We start from the raw sequence: 26,527 nt of genomic DNA on the forward strand, positions 1-26,527 counted from the left end.
TGTGATTAACTGCCCATTGATCTCTGATTATCTCAGAGTGAAAGTGTCAATGCTCTTAAAATTAATAACCATAGAAATAAATTATTAGATCACTTCCAACTGGATATAACCGCTAATATTAGTGTAGTGTTTAAGAATGTAGATCTGTACTGTCCAATAGGTATATGCCAGTCACAAATGTCACTTAACATTTTTCAGTAGCCATATTTAAAAAGATAAAAAGAAGCAGATGAAATTGATTTTAGTAATATTTTATTTAAGCCGGTATCTCTGAAGCATTATCATTTCAATATGTAACCAACTTAAACAATGATTTGAATTTTTCTTTCTTTTTGTAGTAAATCTTGAAAATCTGATATCTTTACATTTACAGCACATGTCAGTTTTGACCAGCTACATTTCAAGTGCTCAATAACCACTTAAACTCATCTTTACTATTTAAACTCATTGACCTCAGCAAGCTATTTAACTCATTGTCTTTTCTGTAGGGGCATCAGGTTAATACTATCAAATATGATTGTTGTGAGGATTAAATCAGGCACATAAAAAGTGCTTAACATATGTTAGTATATCCTTGATCACCAGATACATTGACAGGTAGGTAGGTAGGTAGGTCGGTATACACAGGTAAGTGGATAGTTATGTAGGTAGAGAGAGAGAAGAGATTGATATGGATAATGATACAAATACATGTGGATAAAATTATGCCTCATATATTAATTTCAGTTAGCTTCAACACATCAAATTGTTTTTTCATGATTTAGGTGCCTTCTATATACTAATGCATATTATTGTACAATAATCTATTTAAGCAGGGTCTTTGCTTGGTAGCTATTGAAAAAGAAAATGCTTCATACATCTTTAAATAATAGTAGAAAATAACTTCATAACTGAAAACAGGAGAAGGATTATGCTGTTGTTGTAAAACTTGTCCTGTTATTCTTTGTTTTCTATCCTGCTTGAAGTAGAATCCATAAAGACGAGGTGGATGAACACGGAGCCTTGTTCACTCTGAAACAGTATTATGATTGCTTTCTTTCATCTCTTTCAGCACACTAATTCATTCTTCACTCAAGCGGTTTACTCTGTCTTCTCTTGCCTACTGACCTCTTCTTATTCTTCAGCTTTCAGATTAGATGTCAAACTTGAGGTTTACCCTGACCATCTTTCCATAGGTCTTCTCTTTCACTCTCTGCCTGGGCATCATAGTTGTTTCCTTTATGAGCCAATATGATGATTTGTAATTATTCATTTTTTAATTTAATTGTTTTTGTCTCTGTATAAGACTCTTTTGCCTTATGAGGGCAGGGCCTAGGTCTGCTAATGAAATTTCAGCAAAGCAATGTAGTACCTGGCACAGAGCAGGCACAAAATATTTCTTGAGTGACAGTGAATTAATGAATGGGCATGTCGTGGTATTAGAAGCTTTCAAAGAAGTCACAGAAAGGATTTCTTCAGCTGATATACTCACATCAAGAAGCTATGGAAAAACCACGACTTTTTATAACATCCACTGGATTATAAACTCCACAAGGGCAGGAATTGTGTTTGGATTTGAAACAGTGCCTCCCAGCACAGGCCTGCCACCCCTTAGACATTCATATATATTTGTTGATTGAGTGAATAGATTAATTTTGGATGTGAAGTCATAGGTTGGACATCTATACTAGGAAGAATTTCATTCTAATATAAAATTTAGGATAAGTTAGAAGGAAACATATTGATTACAGGTGATTTAAAACCAAGATGCTGTAATAGCAATGCAATAAATGTGTATTTTCTGTTACATTTTTTTCCTAAAAGGGACCTGTCGGTTTACCTGGAGAAGTTGGGGTTACTGGAAGCATTGGTGAAAAGGTAATTTCATTCATTTTTTTTTAAGTAGTAAGAATGCCAGGCTAAACTAAAAGGAGGTATTTGGTATTTGATATTTTATGTCATTAATTAGAAATCACTCATAACTTAAAACACATCACCTGTTCTGAATATCTTAAGTATATTGAATATAGCTCATAGCATATATGTTTCTAATTTTTAAAGGGCAGAGTACTCTTTAGGTTGTGATACTGTGCTCTGAAGAGAAAAGATGAAACTGATGGTCTAGATTTATGATTAGACCATATTTAAATCTACTTTATCAGAGCAAGCCCCCTAAAGGAAGCCGTTTTGAAAGAGAATAAGTAATCACTACCTGCTCCAAGTCTCAGTCACAATCTCTTGCTGTCCACTTGGAATGCAGTATGCATTTATTCATGGATATTCCTGTCTATTGTAATGGAAATTGTAATTTGCTTAAAGATTACCTAAAATCATTACTTGGGAGTGATTTTCCATGTTGAGTTTCAAATTTAGGGAAGCTTTTTTTTTTTTTTAATAAAAAGTAATTCTTTACTTGAAACCTCCAAGGGCATTTAAAATTTCTTTTATGGAATCTTATAATGGACTAGTAGATAATAACCCAAAAACTTTGACTCTTTGACTAAAACCTAACTTGCTGAATGTAATTTGTAAACGTGATGGTCTAGTGCAATTACTACATGAGGGTACTTTGTGAACAATTAAGTGGAACCAGGACTAGAAGTAAATTAAATAATATTCCAGTTATTTCCATCTGAATTTTTTTAGGTTCAACAAAGAATATATTTTCACCCTATCCACTGAATATTTCTTATATATTAGCTTACAAGTAAGTAAGTAGTTTATCTGACACAACATTTAAGGCAGACAGTATCATAGATACAGAAACAATAGCAGTTCCTTAGCTTTCCTTTCTTAGAAGTATTTGAAACCAGTGGCTACTGCTTCCTTTTTTTTTTTTTTCTTTTCAAGTTTTTATTTCAATTCTAGTTAGTTAACATACAGTGCAGTATTGGTTTCAGGAATAGAATTCAGTGATTCATCACTCACATACAACACCTAATGCTCCTCACAAGTGCCCTCCTTAATAACCATTACCCATCTAGCTCATCTTCTACCCACCTCTGTCCATCAACCCTCAGTTTGTTCTCTATTGTTGAGTCTCTTATAGTTTGTTTCCCTCTCTCTTTTATTTTCCCTTCCCATATGTTCATCAGTTTTATTTCTTTAATTACACATGTAAGTGAAATCGTATGGCATTTTTCTTTCTCTGACTTACTTCACTTAGCATAATACACTCTAGTTCCATCCACATTGCTGCAAATGGAAAGATTTCATTCTTTTTGATGTTCTTTATTCGTCAGTCATTGGGTGGATGGACATTTAGGCTTTTTCCATAGTTTGACTATTGTTGATAATGCTGCTGTAAACATCGATGTGCATGTATCCCTTCCAATCTGTATCTTTATATCCTTTGGGTAAATGCCTAATAATGCAATTGCTGAGTCCTCAGGTAGTTCTATTTTTAGTTTTTTAAGGAACCTCCATGCTGTTCTCCAGAGTGGCTGCACCAGTTTGCATTCCACCAGCTGTGCAAGAGGGTCCCCCTTTCTCTACATCCTCACCAACATCTCTTGTTTCTTGTTAATTTTATCCATTCGAGAGATGTGAGATGGCATCTCATTGTGGTTTTGATTTGCATTTCCCTGATGATAAGTGATTGTTGAGCATCTTTTCATATGTCTGTTAGCCATCTGGACATCTACTTTGGAAAAATATCTATTCTTATCTTCTGCCCATTTCTTAACTGGATTATTTGTTTTTTGGGCATTAAGTTTGATAAGTTCTTTATAGATTTTTGGAAACTAATCCTTTATCAGATATGTCAGTTGCAAATATCTTCTCCCATTCTGTAGGCTGCCTTTTAGTTTTGTTGATTGTTTCCCTTGCTGTACAGAAGCTTTTGTATATTGATGAAGTCCCAATAGTTCATGTTTGCTTTTGTTTCCCTTGCCTCCAGCAACACGTCTACTAAGAAGTCACTGTGGCTGAGGTCAAAGAGGTTTCTGTCTGTGTTCTCCTCTAGGATTTTGATTGTTTCCAGTCTCACATTTAGGTCTTTCATCCATTTTGAATTTATTTTTGCGTGTGGTGTAAGAAAGTGGTCCAGTTTTATTCTTCTGCATGTTGCTGTTCAGTTTTCCCAACACCATTTGTTGAAGAGACTTTTTTCCATTGGATATTCATTCCTGCTTTGTTAAAGATTGGTTACTTATGTAGTTGTGGGTCCATTTCTGGCTTTTCTATTGTGTTCCATTGATCTATGTGTCTATTTTTGTGACAGTACCATACTGTCTTGATCACTACAGCTTTGTAATACAGCTCGAAGTCTGGAATGGTGATGCTTCCACCTTTGCTTTTCTCTTTCAGGGTTGCTTTAGCAATTTGAGGTCTTTTGTGGTTCCATACAAATTTTCAGATTGTTTGTTCTAGCTCTGTGAAAAATGCTATTAGTGTTTTGATTAGGATTGCATTAAATGTATAGATTGCTTTGGGTAGTGTAGACATTTTAACATTGTTTGTTCTTCCAGTCCATGAGCATGGAATGTCTTTCCATATCTTTGTGTCATCTTCATTTTTTTCATAAGTGTTCTATAGTTTTCATAGTACTATCTTTTACCTTTTTGGTTAGGTTTATTCCTACATATCTTATTGTTTTTTGGTGTAATTGTAAATGGGATCAATTCCTTGATTTCTTTTTCTGCTGCTTTATTATGGTGTACAGAAATACAACAGATTTCTTTTTAAATTTTATTTTTATTTATTTTGAGAGAGAGAATACACGCATGCATGCAAGTTGGGGAGGGGCAAAGAGAGAGGGAGAAAGAGAATCCCAAGCAGGCTCTGTGTTGTCAGCACTGAGCCTGACATGGGGCTCGATCTCAACAACCATAAAATCAAAACCTGAGCCTAAATCAAGTCAGACATTTAACTGAGTGAAACACCCAGACGCCCCAGGAAATGCAACAGATTTCTGTATGTTGATTTTATATCCTGTGACTTTGCTGAATTTATGTATTAGTTCTAGCGATTTTTTTGGTGGAGTCTTTTGGGTTTTCTACAAGAGTATCATGTCTGAAAATAGGGAAAGTTTGACTTCTTCCTTGCAGATTTGGATGCCTTTTATTTCTTTTGTTGTCTGATTACTACGGCTAAGACTTCTGGTACTGAAATTTTTAAATTAAGTCACAGTCAACATATCTAAAATGTATCAATTTTCCCCCCACATTCAAATTGTCCTCTTCCCAATTATCTCATTTCTATTAGTGTGCCTTATACCTATCTCAATTCTTCCAGTCTTCTGGAATAAAAAGAGTGAAATCCATATTTACTTTCCCTTTTCCTTCATTCTCTATGCCTAATCTTTTAGCATGACTTAGAGTTTTTTCTATATAAGCTTTCTTTTTTTTTTACATATATAAGCTTTCTTTTCTAACAGTCATTCCAAAGCTATCCCCTCAGACATACTCTTACCATTTTATCTTAAATTTACCTCCTGTCATATTTACCCTGCCCTTCCCTTTAAATCCTCTAATCCATCGCAGGTACTACAAGAGGACTAATTTTGATGGGCATGATGAAACATTTTTAAAAACCATCATTGGCCCCCTATTCCTGACCCTGTTAACTCCTCTACTTTACTGTCAAGGTACTACATAATCTTGGCTCAATCAGTTCATCCAACAAATTTTCTAATATTCTCCAATATAAACCTTTCTCTCTCCCATCTTGTATATTACATACCTGTTCCAATTCCTATTCTCACTATTTTGTTGCTTTAGAATATCCTCTCCTCTTCCCTCTATTTATTCAAAGCCAAACTATAGGACTGAAATTCTTATCTCCTGCATAAAGTCTTCCCAGATTCCTCTAATCCTTCCTGATTTCTTCTCTTCCTGGACTTAGAATAAGCACCACACAATTTACAATTTAATTGTCCTCTAATTGATCACCTTTGTTAATGTCATGTCTCCAATACTTGAGAGTAGACTCTAAGTCAAATTTCTGTTAGATCTCTCCAACTCTTGTACATTGAAAGTGCTTAATATATATTTATTGATTTTTGACAATCAATAATAATATGACAAATACAAAATGAGCTAATTTAAAAAAATAAATATTTGTAATATTTTCATTCTGACTTAGTTTCTTCTGTGCAAAGTCAAATCTTCTGCACTAAGATTATGCCAATCTTGGGAATTTTAATGTGAATCAGTTTAATTACTTTAATCTGCTATGGCATGTTTGATTATCCTGATCATACTTAATTTCTCAGGTAGGTTGACAGAACAGAAATAAAATTTTATTCAGTGGTTATAGAGATTAGTTAATTTTGACAATATTTTTGATACTTTTACTACTATTTTATATGTCTCAAAATGGTAAGCATTTCTCCTTACAAAGCAACAATACTTTTAGTATTTTATCCCTTGAAATATACCTTAGGGGGATTTTTATTGTATTAAAAGTCTAGCAACTTGAAGGTAAAGTGCAAAATTTGTAAATTAAAAAGTATTGGCAATTAGCTTGCCTCAGTGTTTTTTTTTTTTTCTTTGTTTTAAAAGGGAGAACGTGGAAGTCCAGGTCCACAAGGTCCCCAGGGGGAAAAGGGTGTCATGGTAAGAGCTTAGTGATTTGAAATATATATTTCCAAAGAACATAGTAATTCCAGAGGTGGGATTGCCTTGAATGGAATTTAAGTAAGTGAAAATTTCTATTTTATAGTATATTTCCATTAGAATTTTCTTTTCCCTTAAACAGTTTACCTTTCAAATGCTGATTGGCACTAACAAGCATGCAAATCAGATGGCTTGGTCAAGTGAGTCTATCGTTTTAAGAGAAGAATTAAACTGCCATAAATTAGCTGAAATGGATGAAAAAGAAAATTCAATTAGGATTCTACTTTTCTTTCATTACTTATAGTTTATATGACACATATCATCACTGCCACTCGTCTATGAGTTTGTGGTCCTCAAGTAATTCTTTGATATATAAAAGATCAGAATCCGAATTCATCTTACTTTCTTGCACCTTTAAGGTAGTAATAGCTGACAGATGTTATATATAGATTGTTTTTTTTTTTTAGTTTATTAAATAGTTTCTAAACATGACAGGAACTAGAACAAAAAAATTTATAAAAGAATCTTGCTTTCCCAAAATATATCATAATGGATCTGGTGGCACATAATACTGTTTACAAATTTATTTTACCCAAGCTACTCTTTTTAAAAAAAATTTTTTTTAATGTTTATTTATTTCTGAGGCAATGCGAGAGACAGAGGGCAAGCAGCGGAGGGGCAGATAGACGGAGACACAGAATCTGAAGCGGGCTCCAGGCTCTGAGCTATCAGCCCAGAGCCAGAGAAGGCGCTTGAACTCACAAACCGTGAGGTCATGACCTGAGCCGAAGTCGAAGTCGAACGCTTAACCAACAGAGCCACTCAGGCACCCCCCTAAGCTATTCTTTAGTTTTAAATTCTGTATTGTCAGCAAAATACTATAAGATTATTTTCTTACCTATGTCCAATTGCTGTCAAGCAAAATATTTAACATACCCATTAGGTTAATCAATTTCAGGGATTATTGCCTACTAAGAAATTCTCTGAATTAGTATTAATATCATAAAAGGTGTGGTACTTCTAAAATTTGACAGGCTACACTATTTCTACACATTCACATTCCTTAATTATAGAATTCCCTGACCTCTGACACTGAAATGGTTTCGTGGTCTATATAACATAACATATATCCATTCATAGCATAACAAAACCTACAGAATATAAGATGAATATTCTATTCTCAGTAGGTCATAATATATGATTCTGGTTTGAAAATTTCTTTCCTAGCCAAAGTGTTACTAATAAAAGGTTCACAGCTTCCCTGTAAACATTATTTATTTATTTATTTTTTAACGTTTATTTATTTTTGAGAGACAGAGAGAGACAGAACACAAGCAGGGGAGGGTCAGAGAGAGAAACACAGAATCCAAAGCAGGCTCCAGGCTCTGAGCTGTCAGCACAGAGCTTGATGCGGGTCTCGAACCCACAAACTGCAGGATCGTGACCTGAGCCAAAGTTGGCCACTTAACCGACTGAGCCACCCAGGCGCCCAACATTATTTATTTCTATTATCTAACTGTGGAATATTTCCTATGGCCTTTTATATCTTTGATAGGAAAGAGATTTTATTACATTAACACCTTTTATTACTGTTTATAATTTACTGGTTTGTCTTCAATGAAAATGATCAGATAGAACAGTGACTTTATGTTTTTCATATTTTTACTCAAATTTTAGGGATATCCAGGTCCTCCTGGGGATCCAGGACCCATTGGTGCCCTGGGATTACCTGTAAGTACAGAAAAGACTTTATATTCCCTTCTAGGACATCTATTTAAATTTAATTGTATGATTTTAGTTATACTATATTTTTTTCGCTTTTATGCAAAATAAGTAATGTATAAATTGATGGAGGCTACTTCTCTCCCCAGTCAAGGCAAAACACCCCAGAATATGTCATGGTATCTCAAACTCCCTTGACTCTACTTGCTATATTATTTATCGCTCACTTTTAATAATTAGGACAATTCTGTAGTCTAAAACAAAAAGAAATTTAAACTTTCTTTTGAATAGCCATGTATAAGAAGACAGCGTCAGTTATCAAGCTTAGAAGTGAGCTTAAATAAACAAATCACAAACAAGTTCCAACATATTTTCCTTAGAAATCTGCAGATATTTTCAAATGACCAGATAAAAGTCGAAGAAAATATACCTTCATTGAACAAATATTGAGTTTTGAAAATACTCCATTTGTGATATAGAGAAAGGTAATAAAATCATATCTGTAAAGAAATAAAGTTTGGCTTATCAAAATTTGACCCTTATCATCAACTTAAATATGAAAAAGATAAGCCTTAATAATCACCTCAACGGAGCTATTATCAGAAACGATTTATGCTGTTTTGTGAAGCTCCTGTTTTAAAGAGAGGCCTGATTTTCCAGTACACTGAGAGACATGTTATTGACTTCTAAAATTAGGAAGATTGGTGTTGATCGGTACAGTTGCCAATCTTTTTACTCACATAAGATAATAAATAAACCTAAGATTCTATAAAAGATCACTGTTTTTACCTACCTAATTTTATATAGATAAATAAATTTTGTTTTCTAATTGAGTCTTTATTGAAGACTATAAAAAATTCATTATAATTGACTTAGTAATAAGTAACAACTTAATCTTCATTACAGTCTATTTGTGGCATATTAATTTGGTGCATTTTGTGACTTTTCACGGTAACAGGAAAAATATATTTTTATGTGATGGATTATCATAAATGTCTAGAATCATGAGAAAAAAAATCCTGCAACAATAGCCATTGCTTTTTTGATGTACCAGCTGACTTCACTGGCTAAATGGGTGTCTCTTTCCACTGTCACTCTATATGTGTTCCTCCTGAAAACAACTTAGAATACTGGGAGAGTGGAGAATATTGGGGAGGAAAATATGGCATTTATTTCAGGAATAAAGCATATTTTTAAGGAGACTAACCAATTTTATTTTAAGAATTCCCAAGGTCATAACTACTATTTTGATAACATTCCTGTGAATTCTATAACTGATTTTTAAATGTTCAACATGTAGGGTCATGTGGGAGCAAGAGGACCACCTGGAAGTCAAGGTCCTAAAGGACAAAGAGTAAGTTATCTAATGCAGGAAGTACATTAACCTCAAAAAAATGGCTTCATAATTGTGATGCGTTCAGCAAAAATAGCTCCATGTCTTCTAGATTGTGCTTATTGTTTTTTTTCCTTATTTTTGTTAAATTAGATGAACTACCTACATTAATTTAAGTGTGACTCATAATCATTTGTACTGATAAAACCACACTTTTCCAGTTTATGTTTTACAAATTTTACTAATTTATATAGAATTCTTCTTTCTTATTCTCAATTTCCAGCTCCACTCTTTGGGAAAATTATAAATGTGAAGATGTTTAAATAAATTATTTTTCTTCTCACAAGAGACTTACATAGTAACATCCTGACAAAATAAGAATGATAGAAAATGGAATGAAGACACACACAGGATAACTAAGAGTTTGTTCATTGTAAATCAGAAGTGATATAATCGTCATTGTTTAGTAATTAGAAATCTTTCAATCTTTGAGTCTTTTAAACATTAAATCCTTTTTTTAAGAAATCAGAACCACAGTATATTGCATGCTTGTCACATGCCAGCCACCTTTACATATATTATTTTACTTAATACTTAAAACTACCCAGAGAAGACATATAGTCTCAGATATTCTAGCCGAGGAAAACAGAGCTCAGAGACTTTTAAGTATATGGTCTATAGGCACACAGAGAGAAATGACAAAACCAGGATTCAAATCTTAGTGTGTTTACTCCCAAGCAAATGCTTATTAAGGAGTTTTTCTCCCTTGATAAATTTGAATATGTGGGCTTTAAGAATTCTCTTTCTCCCTTGGCTTTACCTTGAATTTTAGAGCTAGTGAAGAAAATATTTATAAATTCTAAAAACATGCTGTCCAACTAACAAATTTTGTTAAAAACAAAACAAAAATTGCATTTTCCAGTTGGCAAATGGGAGAAAAGTATTATGAATGCCCAGTTGGAACAGCTTTAGCTTCATGCCCTGTGTTTTAGGTGAAGATTGACGAAAGAGAGCAAATTTATCTTTATTATTATTTCTTTTCTGAAAAACTATTTTTCTTATTGGGTTATAGATTTACAATCTCTATATAATCTTGATGGCCACATCTACTTTAGTCTAAATGGTGTTTAAAATAATAGAATAAAAAATGACAGTAGATGATCTGTACCCACACTGTCATGTAGTGGTCTGCACCCTGCCACCATTCAATACTTGGTCGGGTCCAATGTGTTTATTTGGCTTTGTATTAGCCAGAGTGAGAAAGTTCAACCAGTTTTGTGAGAGTTGAAACGAAGCAGAATACTTTGCTGTGTTTTGCCCTTTGTTAATTAAGTAATTGAGGTCTTATTGATTGTCCAAGTAGAATTCATGTGCCTGAGTAAGATCTCCTCTGAACCACTTGTGGTATCTGCTAATTCGTATGGAAAGTTCATTTGCTCTGTGGTTTTCTGACCTCCCCATGACCCTTGGGTAGATAGTTACCCTTTTCTAGTTTGCCACTTTGTCCTCAACTCTTACCTCCTCAATGGCCTATTTTCTTCTTATCCTCCAAATACATTTACTGATTCTCTCCCAAAATGGCTTCTCACAATTATTTAAAGTTCATTCATTACTTACTAAACAAGGAAATCTTATTTAGAAATAAAGGCTTTGTTGAATAAACACACTTCCTTTGCAGGAGAATATTTCAGGCAATTCATGAACACTGAGAATATAAAAAAAAAAGAACTGAAGACCAGAATATTTGAAAAAGAATGTATTATTAGAAAGTCCCATTCTAGATGTCACCTAGTATCTTCCCGTTTCCACTCTTTTCTTCTTATCAAACTCTTCTCCACTATGGATGTGATCTCAATATTCTAGGCCCATCTTTCCCAATGTTTTCCATTAGCAAAAAAAAAAAGTGTTATGCCCAGAATTCGTGATCCCCAAAGACCACCAAGGAGCCAAGTCCGATGCAAAAGCAAAGGAGCCTTTATTCGAGCTAGCTCAAGTTCAATCCCCTACCTGCACCGACGCAGCGGTGAGATACCGGGGAGAGAGAGCGAGTTTCAAAAGCACAAAGGTTTTATTGGGGTCTAGGGGCAGTTGGTGAGGTAATGGCTGTGGCCTCAGCCGATTGGCTGGGGAAGGGTTGGAGTCCTGTTAGCGGGTCGCCGGGGCGTGTTTTGATTGGGAAGTATGAACAGGTGAGCAGGAGGTTACTCAAGGGGAGGAGGCATGGTCAAGGTGGAGGACACAGAACAAGATGGAGTCAGCGTAGGTCTGCCCTTTCAAAAGAAGAAGAAGAAAGGAAAAGAAGGAAGGAAGGAAGGAAGGAAGGAAGGAAGGAAGGAAGGAAAAGAGAAAGAAAGAAAGAAAGAAAGAAAGAAAGAAAGAAAGAAAGAAAGAAAGAAAGAAAAAGAAAGAGAGAAAAGAAAGATGACGATATATGTCTAACCCACTGAGATAAATGAAAAAGGTATCTGGCTCAAAGTCCCTGTGCTCCAGCTCTTCTCTGCCATGCCAATGGCTGAGGGGGTTGATCTTCCCAGCACATTTGTAACCCCTTTGTGGCACACAACTGTGTCACAGTATACTGGAGAGGAAGCTGTGCCCAGGCACACTGACACTGAGATCACACAGAGAATTATCATTATGGAACTAGTGCTTATGTGCCCTTACTGTGTTGCCTGTGACTTACACTGTTATCACATGGCCATGTGAACATCATGAATGATAGGACACTCTCTTAATTAGGGGTCTGCCTGCCCATCCGTCTGTCATTCAACTATCTAACATTTACTGATTTCTTACAATTCGTCAAGCATTCTCCTCATACCATGGAGGATCCAGTGTTAACTACGTTTTAGATCTGGACCACATGGATTTTTCTATTTAATTAGTTACAGCCTACTTGGCATTTGAAATGTTGTACAATACTGTACAATTTCCAGAGGATAAGAAAAGCTCAGACAACCAACAATGTCTGCCATCCCAGAAAACAACCTAAATAATTTAGAATAATGAAAATTTGTCTAACCTGCTTTGTGAAGGTTGTAAAATCCTGCTTCTTATATAGATGAAAAAAAAAGCAGGATTGGCTGAAAGTATCATTCTTATGATTTGAGATTCTTAGGTGAGAGATTTGCCACAAATGTAAAAGTACTATTATTTATCCTACATACTCTATGCTTTTTTCCACCTGTGAAGTTTGGCTAAAGAATAGTTACTTAAGTGTAGCAAAATAACTTAACATGCCAAAGCTAATACATATAATATATACAATCATATCCCCCATATAGACGATGTAGGCTAGCGGATTCTCTACTATAGTACCGGAAAGATGGTAGGTTAGCCTTTTTGGGTCACTAAGAATCAGCACAACTTTAGTTGCTGTCCCTCATACACACATGGAACTCACTGGGGCTAAGTAACTGATCTGGTGATATCTCCCCAATGTGTACTTCTGTGTCCTGTGTCCAGCTGCCCTGACAGAAGAGATGGCACACCTAGCAAAGTTATCCTCTCTTTTCTTGCCCATGGATTGGGTCTTTGATCATTAGGCAACTTCAGATTTTGTGCCTTTCCTCTAGAGAGGTGGTATAGAGGCATTCAATTAAATGATTTGTATTCTATGCTACTTAGGATTTAAATAGGGAGAAAAGATTGAAATGGCTGTATTAGAAATATGTTTTAGATTTTGTATGCAAGATATAGAATGTATAGGATTATAAAATTTTTGAATTGTGGCTTCTTCAAGGAAATGTATACCATATTGGCAAACCAGCCATCAGCATTTGTGATTAGGCTTGATGCCAGCACTACCTGGAGGACACCAAGTGATGAAGAGGAGCTTCTTGTGTGGTTTCTTCTCCTGGAAGAATTTATAACAAGACTAGGATGAAATGATCTTTCCACAAAAAGTCACAGATAATATTAGTTTTTGTTTAAGAGAACATTTTGTCCCAGCTGTGTTAATCAAGAGCCAGAAAAGACTGCTAGGCATAATTAGTTAGGCATCTGAGTAATTTAAAATTAATAGAGGGATCTGGGGCTCCCGGGTGGCTCAGTCGGTTAAGCGTCTGACTTCGGCTCAGGTCATGATCTCACTGCTTGTGAGTTCAAGCCCTGCGTCGGGCTCTGTGCTGACAGCTCAGAGCCTGGAGCCTGTTCTGGATTCTGTCTCCCTTTTTCTCTGCCTCTCCCCTGCTCACACTCTGTCTCTGTCTGTCTCAAAACTAAATAAACATCAAAAAAATTAATAAAAAAATAAAAAAAATTAATAGAGGGGTCAAGCAAAGACAGATGGATGTGGTTAAAAGGAAAAACATACTGAATCCAAATTAGAAAGACATTTGTTCTGTGCCTAAGGGTTGTTTCTTTCATTCATAGATACTTTAGCTTATTAAAATTGATTACAAGTGTTATAGAGATGGTCTTGTAATTCTCATAAAAGCTTCCTACATAAACAAGTGTGCTGTTTATGTCAGTGTTTTAATCACAGGTGTTTTTTTTTTTTTTTTTTATTGTAGCATATATATGAAATAGCGGTTTTGTCTCCTATCCTGTAATACTTCTAGGACTATATTGATTGTTCAGGAATTGTGTTAACCCTTTAAGATTATTGCCTACAATTCAAATACTTGCTATTTTATGAAACATGTTTAATTTACGGACTGAGCTATCAGACTTTATTCCAGTTTTGAGAACCTACTAACAGCCACTTATTGTAGCCAACTTTTTCTTAAAAAGGATAAAGATCAGATATTTTATTTAGCCAGCATACATTCTCCAAGAAGTTTATAGATAATCAGATATTTTAAAGCAGGTATTAAAAAAAATAACTTGGGGCACCTGGGTGGCTCAGTCAGTTAAGCATCCAACTTCAGCTCAGGTCATGATCTCACGGTTCGTGAGTTTGAGCCCCGCGTCAGGCTCTGTGCTGACAGCTCAGAGCCTGAAGCCTGCTTCGGATTCTGTCCCCTTCTCTCTCTGCCCCTCCCTGCTGATGCTCTGTCTCTCTCTCTCTGTCTCTCTCTCTCTCTCTCTCTCTCTCTCACTCAAAAATAAATAAGCATTAAAAAAAATAACTTTATGCCCATTAAATGCCTATTACAATACTCTTCATCTCTCTTGGATCTTGTCCTAAAACTTACTTTGCCTCAGGAGTCAAAGAAGGCACATTAACTAACCCAGGGTTAACTTTTACAACCGTTATCAGAGTGAAACTTAGAGACACTGATAAAGCTAAGCTTTGAGTTAATTAATTTAGCCTTAACCGAAGCATAGAGAGTATTGAGTTTTCCTAGTGTTTTTCCAGCCTTACCTCTTAATTAGTAGCCTTAGGCTTTACAGGCTTTAATTAATGCAATTGCTATACTTAGACCTTTAAAAGAAAAAACTAAATGCGGTTATCTTTGTCATCACTGTAGGAGCAGAAACTTCTCTTTCTTTGTTCCCCATATAGTCCTCATTTAGTAAATGAAATAATAATATGAAAGTATTTTTAAATATCCCCTCTCCACCCAAGCAAACCTACACTTCGAGTTTGTTTGCTATTAATGCTGTCCTCACTCTACTAGTTATTTATAACAAAATGTCCAAGAAAGATAGAGATTTCAAGTTGCAAAAGAGTTGAGTGCCTAAATAACAGTGGACACATTTTTTTAATTGAACTACAGTTGACACACGTTGTTACATTAGTTTCAGGGGTATTACATGTGATTTAACAACTGAGTTTATGCCCTGCTCACCACAAACATAGCTACCATCTGTCACCAGACACACTCATTCCTTTTCGTACTCCCTCAACCACCTTCTGTTACGACTCCAAAAATTTTTGTAAAGTGTTTTCTTACAGGTGAGAAAGAGGAGAAATGTGCTTAAAAGGAGACAGAGAAAGAGAATCAATACAGGCTGCTGAATTTTTAAGGTGAAGGTGATGATTAGAACCAGGTCCTGAGGAATCTTTGCACTTAAAACTTCAGTCATCCTTTAATAATTGCTTTTTTTAAATTATAGTTACTTAACTATTAAACATTCCAAGCTTGTCCCTACCTCAGGAGCTTTGTAGTTTCAATTTCTTCTGCCAGAATGATCTTCCCCAAGTTATTTGCAAAGCCTGCAATCTTACCTCTTTCAGGTGTCTACCCATATGTCATTTTAGAGAGACTTTTCAGACCACCCTTTCTAAAATAGGGCTCCCCATTTTGAATTCTCTCTAGTCCCTTGAGTTCTTTTTTTTACTTCATTACACTTGACTACTTATTGTCATTTTATAGTTCAATTTTATATATTTATTTCATTGTTTATGTATTTAGGGATGTGTCTCTTCTCCCTACCGTATCTTCTGTGCCTGAAACAGCGCCTGGCTTGTAATAGGCACTCGGCACATGTTTGCTAAATGAGTGACACACTTTGAAAGTCTCTTATCTATTCAGTTGAGTCCATATTCCTCAACTTGACATTCAAGGTTCTACACAATAAGACTGTAATTCAAGTTTACAGTCTTTTATGGAAAAATGGGGCAGAAACGGATGTTAGGGACAAATTGTGGAGTACTGTAAATTCAGACGGAGATTATAGAGCTACGGCTTTAACTTTAGTCTGACCAGTGGAGATCCTCATGGAGTGTGAGCCTTCTCTCTAATCCCATGAATGTGCCTAAGAGGATCAGGGAATGCAGTACCCTAAGAGTACCCAGGAAAAGAGTCCTATTATAGTAAGCAGTTTTTGAAGAACAGAAAGCTAAACCAACCTCACCTAAGGTGTTCCTTCGTATCAGCATGATGTGTTGGGAAATGTGTACCACTATTCATTCAGTGCCTTCTCATTGCCTATTGACTTAAAAATAAACTCCAGTCTTTCACCTTTCAAGTCCCAGTCTTTCCAAAAATTTCTTAGTATAGAAAATACTTAATATAGAGATACTAAGACATATTATGTGTAATCAATAGACAATCTAAACAGACTACCTTTTTTTCATTCTTGGGTATCTTCTTTCCTATGTCTGTACCCTTTTCTCATACTATCCTATCCCTCTGTCCAGAGTTCCTTCTAGAGCATGATCTCCAACTGTCAAAATGATATCTTTATTCCCTAAACAAAAAAGTGAAAACTCTCTCCCTCCTTTGAATCCTTTTCACCCTTAAATGCCTTTTCTCTCCCTATATTATAATCAGTTGTATAATTTACCTTACCATTCTATAAACTTCGTGAAGGAGAAATTTTCTTATAGTTGTGTATCCCTGTAACACTGAATGCAGTCCTTTTCCACAGTAGATGTGACAGTGTTGTCAGTGTTACAGAACTGAGTTATTTCCTTTGAAAGGGACTTTAAGATCTTCTAAGGAGAGTTATAGTTTAGGCATGGAGACATATACTACCATTTATTTAGAGAGTGACTTTTGCAACTAATGGTTCTTCACAGCTATTAAAAGAATATTGATAGCAACTTAGATTTAAATTTACATGAATATTCCTAGCTGTATTTTCTGTCCCTTTTCTGTGTCCCCACCGTCTTCCGGTAACTACTGACAAGCAGGTGCATAACAGGCACAATGCAGTCAGCCCTCATTTTCTAACAAAGAGAAAAATGCCATTCCCAAGATATAAAACTCAAGTAGATAGTTGGATAAACAAGCCAGCCACTTTTAAGTTAGTGTAGAGTTGTTCTTAGAATTTATTGTGGCTAGCTCCTGAGTGAACAAGATGAACGAAATAGTAAAATAACAAACCTGTACTGTAACCACCTCCGCAACTGAATCAGCTGTTGTCATGGTCTTATATTTTATTCTTTGGCCTTAAATCTTGAAAATACTGGCTTGATTGTCCCATACAAAGAGGTTCATCCATATACCTAGCTGATTCTTTTCTGTGCTCATGGTACAGAAACAAATAGGAGTTTGTCAAGAAGAACACAGTGTGTTTATTTGTAAGGATGCAGAATGTTAAAAAAAAAAAAACATTTAAAATTAAGAAGAGGATTTTGTTTTTCCATCCCTAGGGACCAAGAGGACCAGATGGTCTCATAGGGGAACAAGGTATACAAGGTTCCAAGGTAAACACTGATTTTCTCATTTCATAAGCAGTTAAGTTTTTTTGAGCCTTCCTTACAAAAGTATGGTTCTGAATTTTCTCTTGGTATAAATATGAAACATACATAGAGTTTTTATTACACACAGAGAAATGTTTTCTTTTAAATATTGAACTACATACTTGATGCCTTATTTTCTTGTATGTGAGTGTAGGCTAGCATGTGTAAGACCATAATTCACATTTGTATTAATTCCTCTGATATTGATACTTTGTTAGGGTGAAAAAGGAGATCAAGGAAAAAGAGGGCCTTATGGTCTTACTGTAAGTAGTAAAACATTTAACATTAAAGATGAATGTGTAAAATCTTCCCCATTTTTCTCCGTGTGTGTTTAATAATTGGTGAGGGAGTTACTTGACCCAAGCATTTTCTTCCTTATATAGGGTAAGACTGGAAACCCTGGAGAGAGAGGAATTCAAGGGAAACCAGTAAGTAATAAAGAATAATTAAGCAATGAATACATTTTGTTCAGTTTATTCGCTGACACAACTCTTGTTACTATTCCACGTGCTAGACTAAGAGAATACCAGCTCTTTTCCTCCTTCAGTCGTTAGGGTGGTGTTTTACTTGAGCAAGTTGTATCCTCATTGTAGGGCTGAGGTTTACCCACCATAAACTGTTGGTGATAACTGTTACTTTTACTCTACCCTAGGTATGATTAATTTTTCTGTAAAATCCATTTTAAAATAAAATGGCGCAATATTGTATAAATTAATGGAATATTGATAAAGCTAACATAACAAGAAACTTCTTTGAGCCTTCTTGCCTACTTTCATTTTAAGTCCAGTGCTCTTCAGACCCTTGGAATGTGGACATATGTCTGTCATCATGCTTTGCCGTGGCACTGCTCTTAGAGTTTTTAATATTAGCGAATGCTACATATTTTCCTACTATCAAAAAATCTTTTCAGAAGTATATAGTTTTTTCCCTGAGTGGCAAAAAGTTCTCTTTTATGGTCATAGCATAGAAACAAGCAGGGGTTTGTCAACCAAAAGAAGATCACAAGGTCTTCGTTCACTAACTGAAGGGGAGAAATGTTAAAAACAAAAACAACAAATATATATTTAAATATATATGTATGTATTTGTATATATATAAATATATATTTTTATATATGTGCATATGTACACACATATATGTGATAGCACATATATAAAAATTTTGAGCACATAAGCTTAATTGTATGAGCTTTCATACATTTCATACATTTCTGGTTTTATTTAGAATCATGATTTTTATGATAATTATAATTTTAATGATATTTTGCTTTGTCGTGTACATATACATACTCAATTTAAAAGTCTAAAATTAGATAATAATTTAAATGGCTGGCAACTGAAGAGCCAGAAAAGGATAAGAGAAAAATGTTTTTTCCTGCTATAGCAATTGTCACTAATGTCATTGCATTTATGTGTTCCTCTTTGAAATCTGCTGCCCCCTGCCTGTTGTTTCCCATAATGGCATTATATTTGACAGTGGTCAAATCTAAAACATCAGAAACCTAAGAGAAAAAAGTATTCAGGGAAAGAACTTGTATGTGACAGTGTTATTAACTGAAGTCACCCCCAAAGAATATTCTTTGAGTATTAATATTCATCATCTTGGTTTCTGTTATATCAATGCAAATGTTATTTCTGTAGATATTTTCCATTTTGCTACACTGTATACAAAGCTAATATGTAGCAATGCATAGAGAAATTTGGAGCCCATTGAGTTCATTCTTTTCATTGTAAAGAAATGAGGTCTAGAGAAAAAAAAATTACTTACCTATTTTATATATTGTTGATATTCCTTAGAATTTTATTTTTATTTGCAGCCTATCAGATATGCCTAGATAAATATGATATGTGATGTTTGACTTCCTCAATCAAATAAAAGACATTAGAACCATTTTGTAACCATAGCTTAAGTCAAGCAATGCATAGACTCCTGAAAGAGTAAAATTACTTTAGTGGATGACATGTATTGGATGTTAAATTATGAATTTATAGTAGTTATTGAGGTTTACATGGCTCTATACCTATATTGTCTTCTTGATTGAACAGAAATAGGCTTTTGAGATCTTAGGGAAGCTAGGATCAATCAATCCAAGAAATCCAGATGTCCCCAAAGATTTATTTGATCCTACAGAGAGTAATCTCAATGTCTCTAGTCATTTATGCAACTGTCAACAAGCAGGCAGCGCTATAGAATAGAAAGGTCAGATTGACTTTTGTTCCAGGACATCCTCCTAATAGCTATATAGTTTGATTAAATTGTTGTAATTCTAAAGCCATATATTAAATGAAAAATGGTAACACATATAGTATTCTGTTTGTCAAGATAGCCAGGAAAAGTACATTTGTTTATGGGCCAACACTATTTCCTATACTTGCCTTCCATCCATGTGTAGATCTGGCTCAAAGGAGAAATCAAGAGGAAGGGCCATGATCCATTGTGTTATTCAGGTGTTAAAACCTGAGTAACTGTTTTTCGATTTCTGAATCTTATAAAAATTATAACTATTGGGCCCCCTGGGAGGCTCAGTTGGTTGATTGTCCAACTTCGGCTCAGGTCATGATCTCACAGTTTGTGGGTTCAAGCCACAAACTGGGCTCTGTGCTGATGGCTCAGAGCCTGGAGCCTGCTTCGGATTCTGTGTCTCCCTCTCTCTCTGTTCCTCCCCCACTCGTGCTCTGTCCTGTCTCTCTCTCAAAAATAAATATTTTAAAAAACTGTAACTATTTTTAATATTTTTTTAGTCTAGATATTCTTTTAGTTGATGAGTTAGGGCTGTTAAATCTTCAACTATGATTTTGTAATTTTGTTTCTCTCTTTAATTTTGTCAAATTTTGCTTTATATATTTTGAAATGCTATTTTTAGAGTATTCACATTTATGGTGATTATGTCTTCCTGATCAATTGATCCCCTTTTATCATTATGAAATATTCCTCTATATCTCTGGCAATAGTTTTTATTCCTAATAATACTATTTAGTTTTGAAATCTGCTTTATTTGGTTAAAAAGTCTGTTCAGACTTCTTTCACTTACAGTTGGCACAGCCTATCTTTTCCGTTCATTTACTTTCAACCAACCCATCTGTGTTTTGGTATTTAAAAAAAAATTTTTTTAACATTTATTTATTATTGAGAGACAGAGAGACACAGAGCCTGACGCAGGACTCGAACCCACAAACTGCGAGATCATGACCTAAGCCGAAGTCAGTTGCTCAACCAACTGATCCACCCAGGCACCCCAAAGTGGTTTGGTATTTAAAGTGAGGGTCTTATAGTTGGGTCTTGCTTTTTCATTCATACTGAAAATCTCTACCTTTTAATTTGTGTTTGGTCCATTTCCATTTAATGTATTTATCAATTTGGTTGTACTTTGGTCAACCATTTTATGATTATTTTTCCTTGTAGTGGTGCTGTTGTTGTTCAGTGCCTTCTTTTGGCAACGAGAACTCCATTTTAATTTAGATATTGGCTTTTTAGCTATACTTATTTGCTCTATTATTTTTTAAGTTTATTTATTTATTTTGAGAGAGAGAAAGCACACAAGCAGGAGAGAGAAAGAATCCCAAGCAGATTCCATGCTATCAGCACAGAGCTCTATGCACATCTTGATCTCATGAACCATGAGATCATGACCTGAGCAGAAATCAAGAGTTGGACTCTTAACCTACTGAGCCACCCAGGTGCCCCTGCACTATTATTTTATTAACCACTATTAAGTGGTTATTCTAGGTCAGGAGTCAGTAAACTTTTTCTGTAGAAACAAGTGCTGGTCTAGATTTGACTCCTAGACTGCAGTTTGCCAGTACATATCCCAACTTTCTGTAGTCTTCTTAGAGTTAACAGTAATACTTAACACAATTGTAAGAAACTTGCAACCATATAGACCCATTTACCACCAACTTCCTGTTGTTTATGCCATAATTGTTTTATGTATTATATCTGTGTGTGCTATAAATCCCATATTGCAAAGTTAAAATTTTGCTTTAATATAAATGAAGTATTTTGGGTTTAACATAAGTGAAATATGTATTTTATGGTTTTGGTGGGGGGAAGTAGTGGGTTTTTTTATCTATACATTTAGTTTTTCTGATATTCTCCATTCCTTTTTATAGATATACATTTCCAAATAGTATCATTTCCCTGAAGCCTATGGAACTTCCTTTAGAAGTTCTTATAGTCAAACTCTGCCAGTCATGAATTCTCTCAGTATTTTTTTTTACAAAAAAATGTCTTTATTTCACTATCATTTTTTTCTTATACATGAATTTTTTTTAAGTTTTTATTTTAATTCCAGTTAGTTAACATACAGTGTTATATTAGTTTCAGGTATACAATATAATAATTTAGCATTTTCATACATCACCCTGTGCTTATCACAAATGCACTCCTTAATCCCCATCATCTGTTTTTCATCCATCCCAACCCACCTGCCCTCTGGTAACCCTCAGTTTGTACTCTATAGCTAAGAGTCTGTTTTTTCATTTGCCTTTCTCTCTTTTTCCCCCCCTTTGCTCATTTTTTTTGTTTCTTAAATTCCACATATGAGTGAAATCATATTTTTCCACTGGATATAGAATTCTGGGTTGACAAGATTTTCTTTTATTTGTTTGCATTCAGCACTATGAAGATGACATGGCCATTTTCTTATTTCTGATGAGAAGTCCACATTTATCTTTATCATTGTTTCCCCCATATGTAATATATCATTTTTCTCTGGCTCCTTTCAAGATTCTCTCTTTATTTTTGGCTTTTGGTAGTTTAAGTGTGATGTGCCTAGATGAATTTTCTTCACATTTATTCAGCTTGAGATTTGCTGAGATTCTTTTGTATGTAAGTTTCTATTTTCACTAAATTTGGAAAATTTTCCACTTTATTTCTTTCGATTTTTTTTTCTATTTTATCTTCTTTCTCCTTTCCTTTTTCAAAAATTCCAAGTAATTATATATTAAACATTTTGATATCATCCCTTAGGTCTCTGGGGCTTTTATTCATTCCTATTTTAATCTTTTTCCTTTTTCCTTTTTTCAATAGAGTAATATGACTCTATCTTCACTCACATTTTAAGTCCATTCAGTGAAATTTTATTTCTGGTATTGAATTTTTAAGTTTTATTTCAGGTGTTTAATTATCAGTTCTATAACTTCCATTTTTTATAGATGCTGTCCTGAGATTTCCTGTTTGTGTATTCACCATAAGTGTATTTTTATTTACATTACTGAGCATATTTTAAATAGCTACTTTAAAATCCTTATGGGATAATTCTATCTGGGTAATCTTGAGTGTGGTTGTGTTAATTGCCTTTTCTTGTTAATATGGGAAATTTTTCCTGTCCAGCAATTTTGAATTATATCTTGGACATCTTAAATGATTTGTTGTAGAAATTCCAAATTCTGTTATATTTCTTTAAAGAGTGCTCTTTGTTTCATTTTGGTTTTTAATTTGGCAAATTGTTTACTTGACTGCTTTTAAACTCCAGATATTCTCTCCTCTGTGGTAAATGGCTGCTGAAATATCCGTCCAGTTCTTTTAGGCTTTGCTGGGCTGCTCAGTTCTACCACATCAATACATACTTCAAATGCCAGCAAGAGAATTAGGCAGAGGTTATACTCAGAACTTCAGACTCCTCCTCTCTGACTTTGTCTTCCATCACTTCCCTACAGCTATGGTCATTCCATATTCTACCCTCTGGGTCTCCATGCCAGTAAGACTGCAGGTTTTTATCCCCCTTTTTTCTTAACTGTCCTACATAACTTACCTTCTTTGTGAAAAGCCATGTTTTTAAAAAAAAAAATCAGACAGTGAAATTCCTTTCCTCTACATGTAGACCTTTCCACTCTAAATTTTGCCTATTTTGGGTCTTTCTCCAATGTTTTTTAAAAATATTTTGTTTCGGGTTTATAGTTATACCTGTATAAGTTGGTTTGATAGGAGCTATTGGCCAGTATTGGAAGTGGAAACTCTTAACGGTTCTTCTTTAAGTAGTTTTCTCTGGAGGAACTCAGAATACTTGAGAAAGATTTATTTCTTAATCTTTACAAAAGAAAAAGTAATTCTTCCTCCCTTTTCAGATAATGATGCACATAGTTTTTATAATCCTACAGTGAAATAACATTCATATGCTTCCTTGCTTATTCTCATAAAAAGTCTTTGAGGATGATCTGTACATTTACTGAAAATGGAAAAGGCATCGCATGATTTCTTGTTGAAATCAGTAAAATGCAGTTCAGTATAGTAGATGAACATGGCATTCGAGTCAGACATTGGAAGTCAAATAGTGGTTCTGCCACTTACTAACTGTTTTTGGCTTTATACAAATTATTTAACATCTCTGAGCCTCAGTTTTCCTATCTATAAAATGAGATACTTTCTATAATTATATCAAATGATGTTCATTATGTACTTGGCATAGGCTCTCAATATATAGCAATCACATACTTGTTCTTCTGGTCATCATTATTGTAGTTGCTGGATTGAAGTAATGGAGCAAGAAGTTCTACTACAAAGAATATATTTTCAATAGTATCTGAAAAGCCTTAAAGGGAATTTTTATTTTGTACCAGCTTATGCTTTCCTTTTCTGTCTCTAATAAAAATAAGTAGAATCCATAGATTATTTCATAACTTTGCCAAACAGCTTTTATGCACCAATGACATCATTAAAAGTATATATTAAGCTTGATATTGTATACAAACATACTTCACAAAGCAAATTGGGCAGACATTATTCAAGGTTCTGAACTTCTGCTCTATGTGTCAGTTGGTATACCAAGCACAAAGGGAACCCTTACACTGATTCTGTCTCTTCATTTTGGAGCCTTAATTTAGGCAGCATATAATTTTCATGACTGAAATAGGGCCTTAGTCAGATGTGAGTCTGTGATTTTACATATCTTCCTTTCCTTAACCAGAGAACCATACACAACTAAATATAGCATTAATGGCTATCACTTGGAAAGCTTTATGTTGCTAGGAATTTTTAATATCTTCCGATTTAATGTCATATTTTTCTTAGCTTTTAGTTTTAATATAAAATGGTGATTGTGATCCACTGTATATTTGCCAACCTTCCCAAGGTCAATAATGTAGAACAGGCAAATTGCAAATAGACAAGGGCAGTATTTTCTACATCATTAACAGTCATCAGTGTCTGGCACATAGTACATGCTCCACAAATTTTTAAATGGAAGGATCAAAGAAGACATGGAATTCTGTTTAGTTTTACATACTATTTTAGAATATACCTCCACTTCTGAGACTCAATTTAATGGTACCATAGATGGCATGGCATAAAAATAGGGGAAAATAAAGGATATTAGCTCAATTTAGATATTTCTGGTCATCTAGGTTCTGAGACTCCTATGCCTCCCCAGGTCTTAAGGGCATAAGTTATACTTACTATTATATCACAAGGTTATTATTTTTGGAGGAAAAATCATTTTTATGTCAATATTAAAGGTACAAAATCTAAATTTGAAGTAATTCTGTATATTTGTCACTGTATATTAGTGGGGATTAGGTATAAGAATATAGATAGATATAAGGAATTCCTACAATTCAACAACAAAAAACAACTTGATGAAAACATGAGCAAAAAGACTTGAATAGACATTGCTTCAAAAAAGATATGCAAATGGCCAATAAACATATGAAAAGATGTTCAATATCACTAGTCATTAGAGAACTGAAAATCAAAACCACAATGAGATACCACTTGCCACCCATTAAGATAACTACTATTAAAAAAAAACACATTTGCATAGAAGATAACTAGTGTTGACAAAGATGGAGAAAAATCAGAGCCCTTGTGCATTGCTGGTGAGAATGTAAAGTGGTGGGGTTGCTATGGAAAACAGTTAGGTCGTTCCTCAAAAAGTTCAACATAGTATTACCATAGTATCCATCAATTTCACTTTAGATATATATCCCAAAGAATTGAAAGCAGGGACTCAGACACTTTACACCAGTGTTAATAGGAACAGTATTCACAATAGCCAAAAGGTAGAAAAACCAACTATCCATTGCTGGATGAATAGATAGATATACAAAATATGGTATACATATAAAATGAAATATTATTGAACTTCATTAATGAAGGAAATTTTTTTAAGTTTTTCTTTAAAGTCCAGTTAAACATACAGAGTAAATAATAGTTTCAAGTGTACAATATAGTGATTCAGCATTTACATATATCACCAGATGCTCATCACAAGTGCACTCCTTAATCCCCATTGGCTATATAACCCATCCCTCCGCTTACTACCCTTTTAGTAACCAGTTTGTTCTCTATACTTATGAGTTCCTTGGTTTTCCTCTCTCTCTTTTTCCTTTTGCCTTGTTTGTTTTGTTTCTTAGATTCCACATATGAATGAAATCATATGGTATTTGTCTTTCTCTGGCTGACTCATTTTGCTTAGCATAATACGCTCTAGTTTCATCCATGTCATTGCAAATGGCAAGATTTCATTCTTTTATTTATTTTTTTTTTGGCTGAGTAATATTCCATTGTGTGTATACACGCATGTGTGTGTAGATGTATACCACATCTTCTTTATCCATTCATCAGTCTATGGACACTTGAGCTGATTTCATAATTTCCTGTTGTAGATAATGCTGAAATAAATATCAAAGTGCATGTATCCCTTTGATTTAGTATTTTTGTACTCTTTGGGTAAATACCTAGTAGTGTGATTGCTGGATCAAAGGGTAGTTCTATTTTTAACTTTTTGAGAAACTCCATACTGTTTTCTAGAGTGGCTGCACCAGTTTGCTTTCCCACCAACAGTGCAAGAGGGTTCCCCTTTCTCCACATCCTTGCCAACACCTGTTGTTTCATGTGTTGTTGATTTTATCCATTCTAACAAGA

At 34.5% G+C, this 26,527-nt stretch overlaps 1 protein-coding gene across 3 annotated transcripts in view; it reads left to right on the forward strand.

Annotated features, from left to right (window-relative positions):
• COL24A1 (collagen type XXIV alpha 1 chain) overlaps positions 1–26,527 on the forward strand; it is a 409,345-nt gene that overhangs the window by 239,608 nt on the left and 143,210 nt on the right. For all 3 annotated transcript variants that reach the window (XM_078451730.2, XM_078451731.2, XM_078451732.2), the window contains 7 exons: positions 1,804–1,857; positions 6,483–6,536; positions 8,214–8,267; positions 9,559–9,612; positions 17,579–17,632; positions 17,887–17,931; positions 18,052–18,096. In XM_078451730.2, coding sequence (XP_078307856.1) covers positions 1,804–1,857; positions 6,483–6,536; positions 8,214–8,267; positions 9,559–9,612; positions 17,579–17,632; positions 17,887–17,931; positions 18,052–18,096 — 360 coding nt within the window. The remainder of the gene's footprint in view (positions 1–1,803; positions 1,858–6,482; positions 6,537–8,213; positions 8,268–9,558; positions 9,613–17,578; positions 17,633–17,886; positions 17,932–18,051; positions 18,097–26,527) is intronic.

The sequence above is a fragment of the Panthera onca genome, chromosome C1, assembly GCF_046562875.1.
Source record: "Panthera onca isolate mPanOnc1 chromosome C1, mPanOnc1 haplotype 2, whole genome shotgun sequence".
Taxonomy (NCBI): Eukaryota; Metazoa; Chordata; class Mammalia; order Carnivora; family Felidae; genus Panthera; species Panthera onca.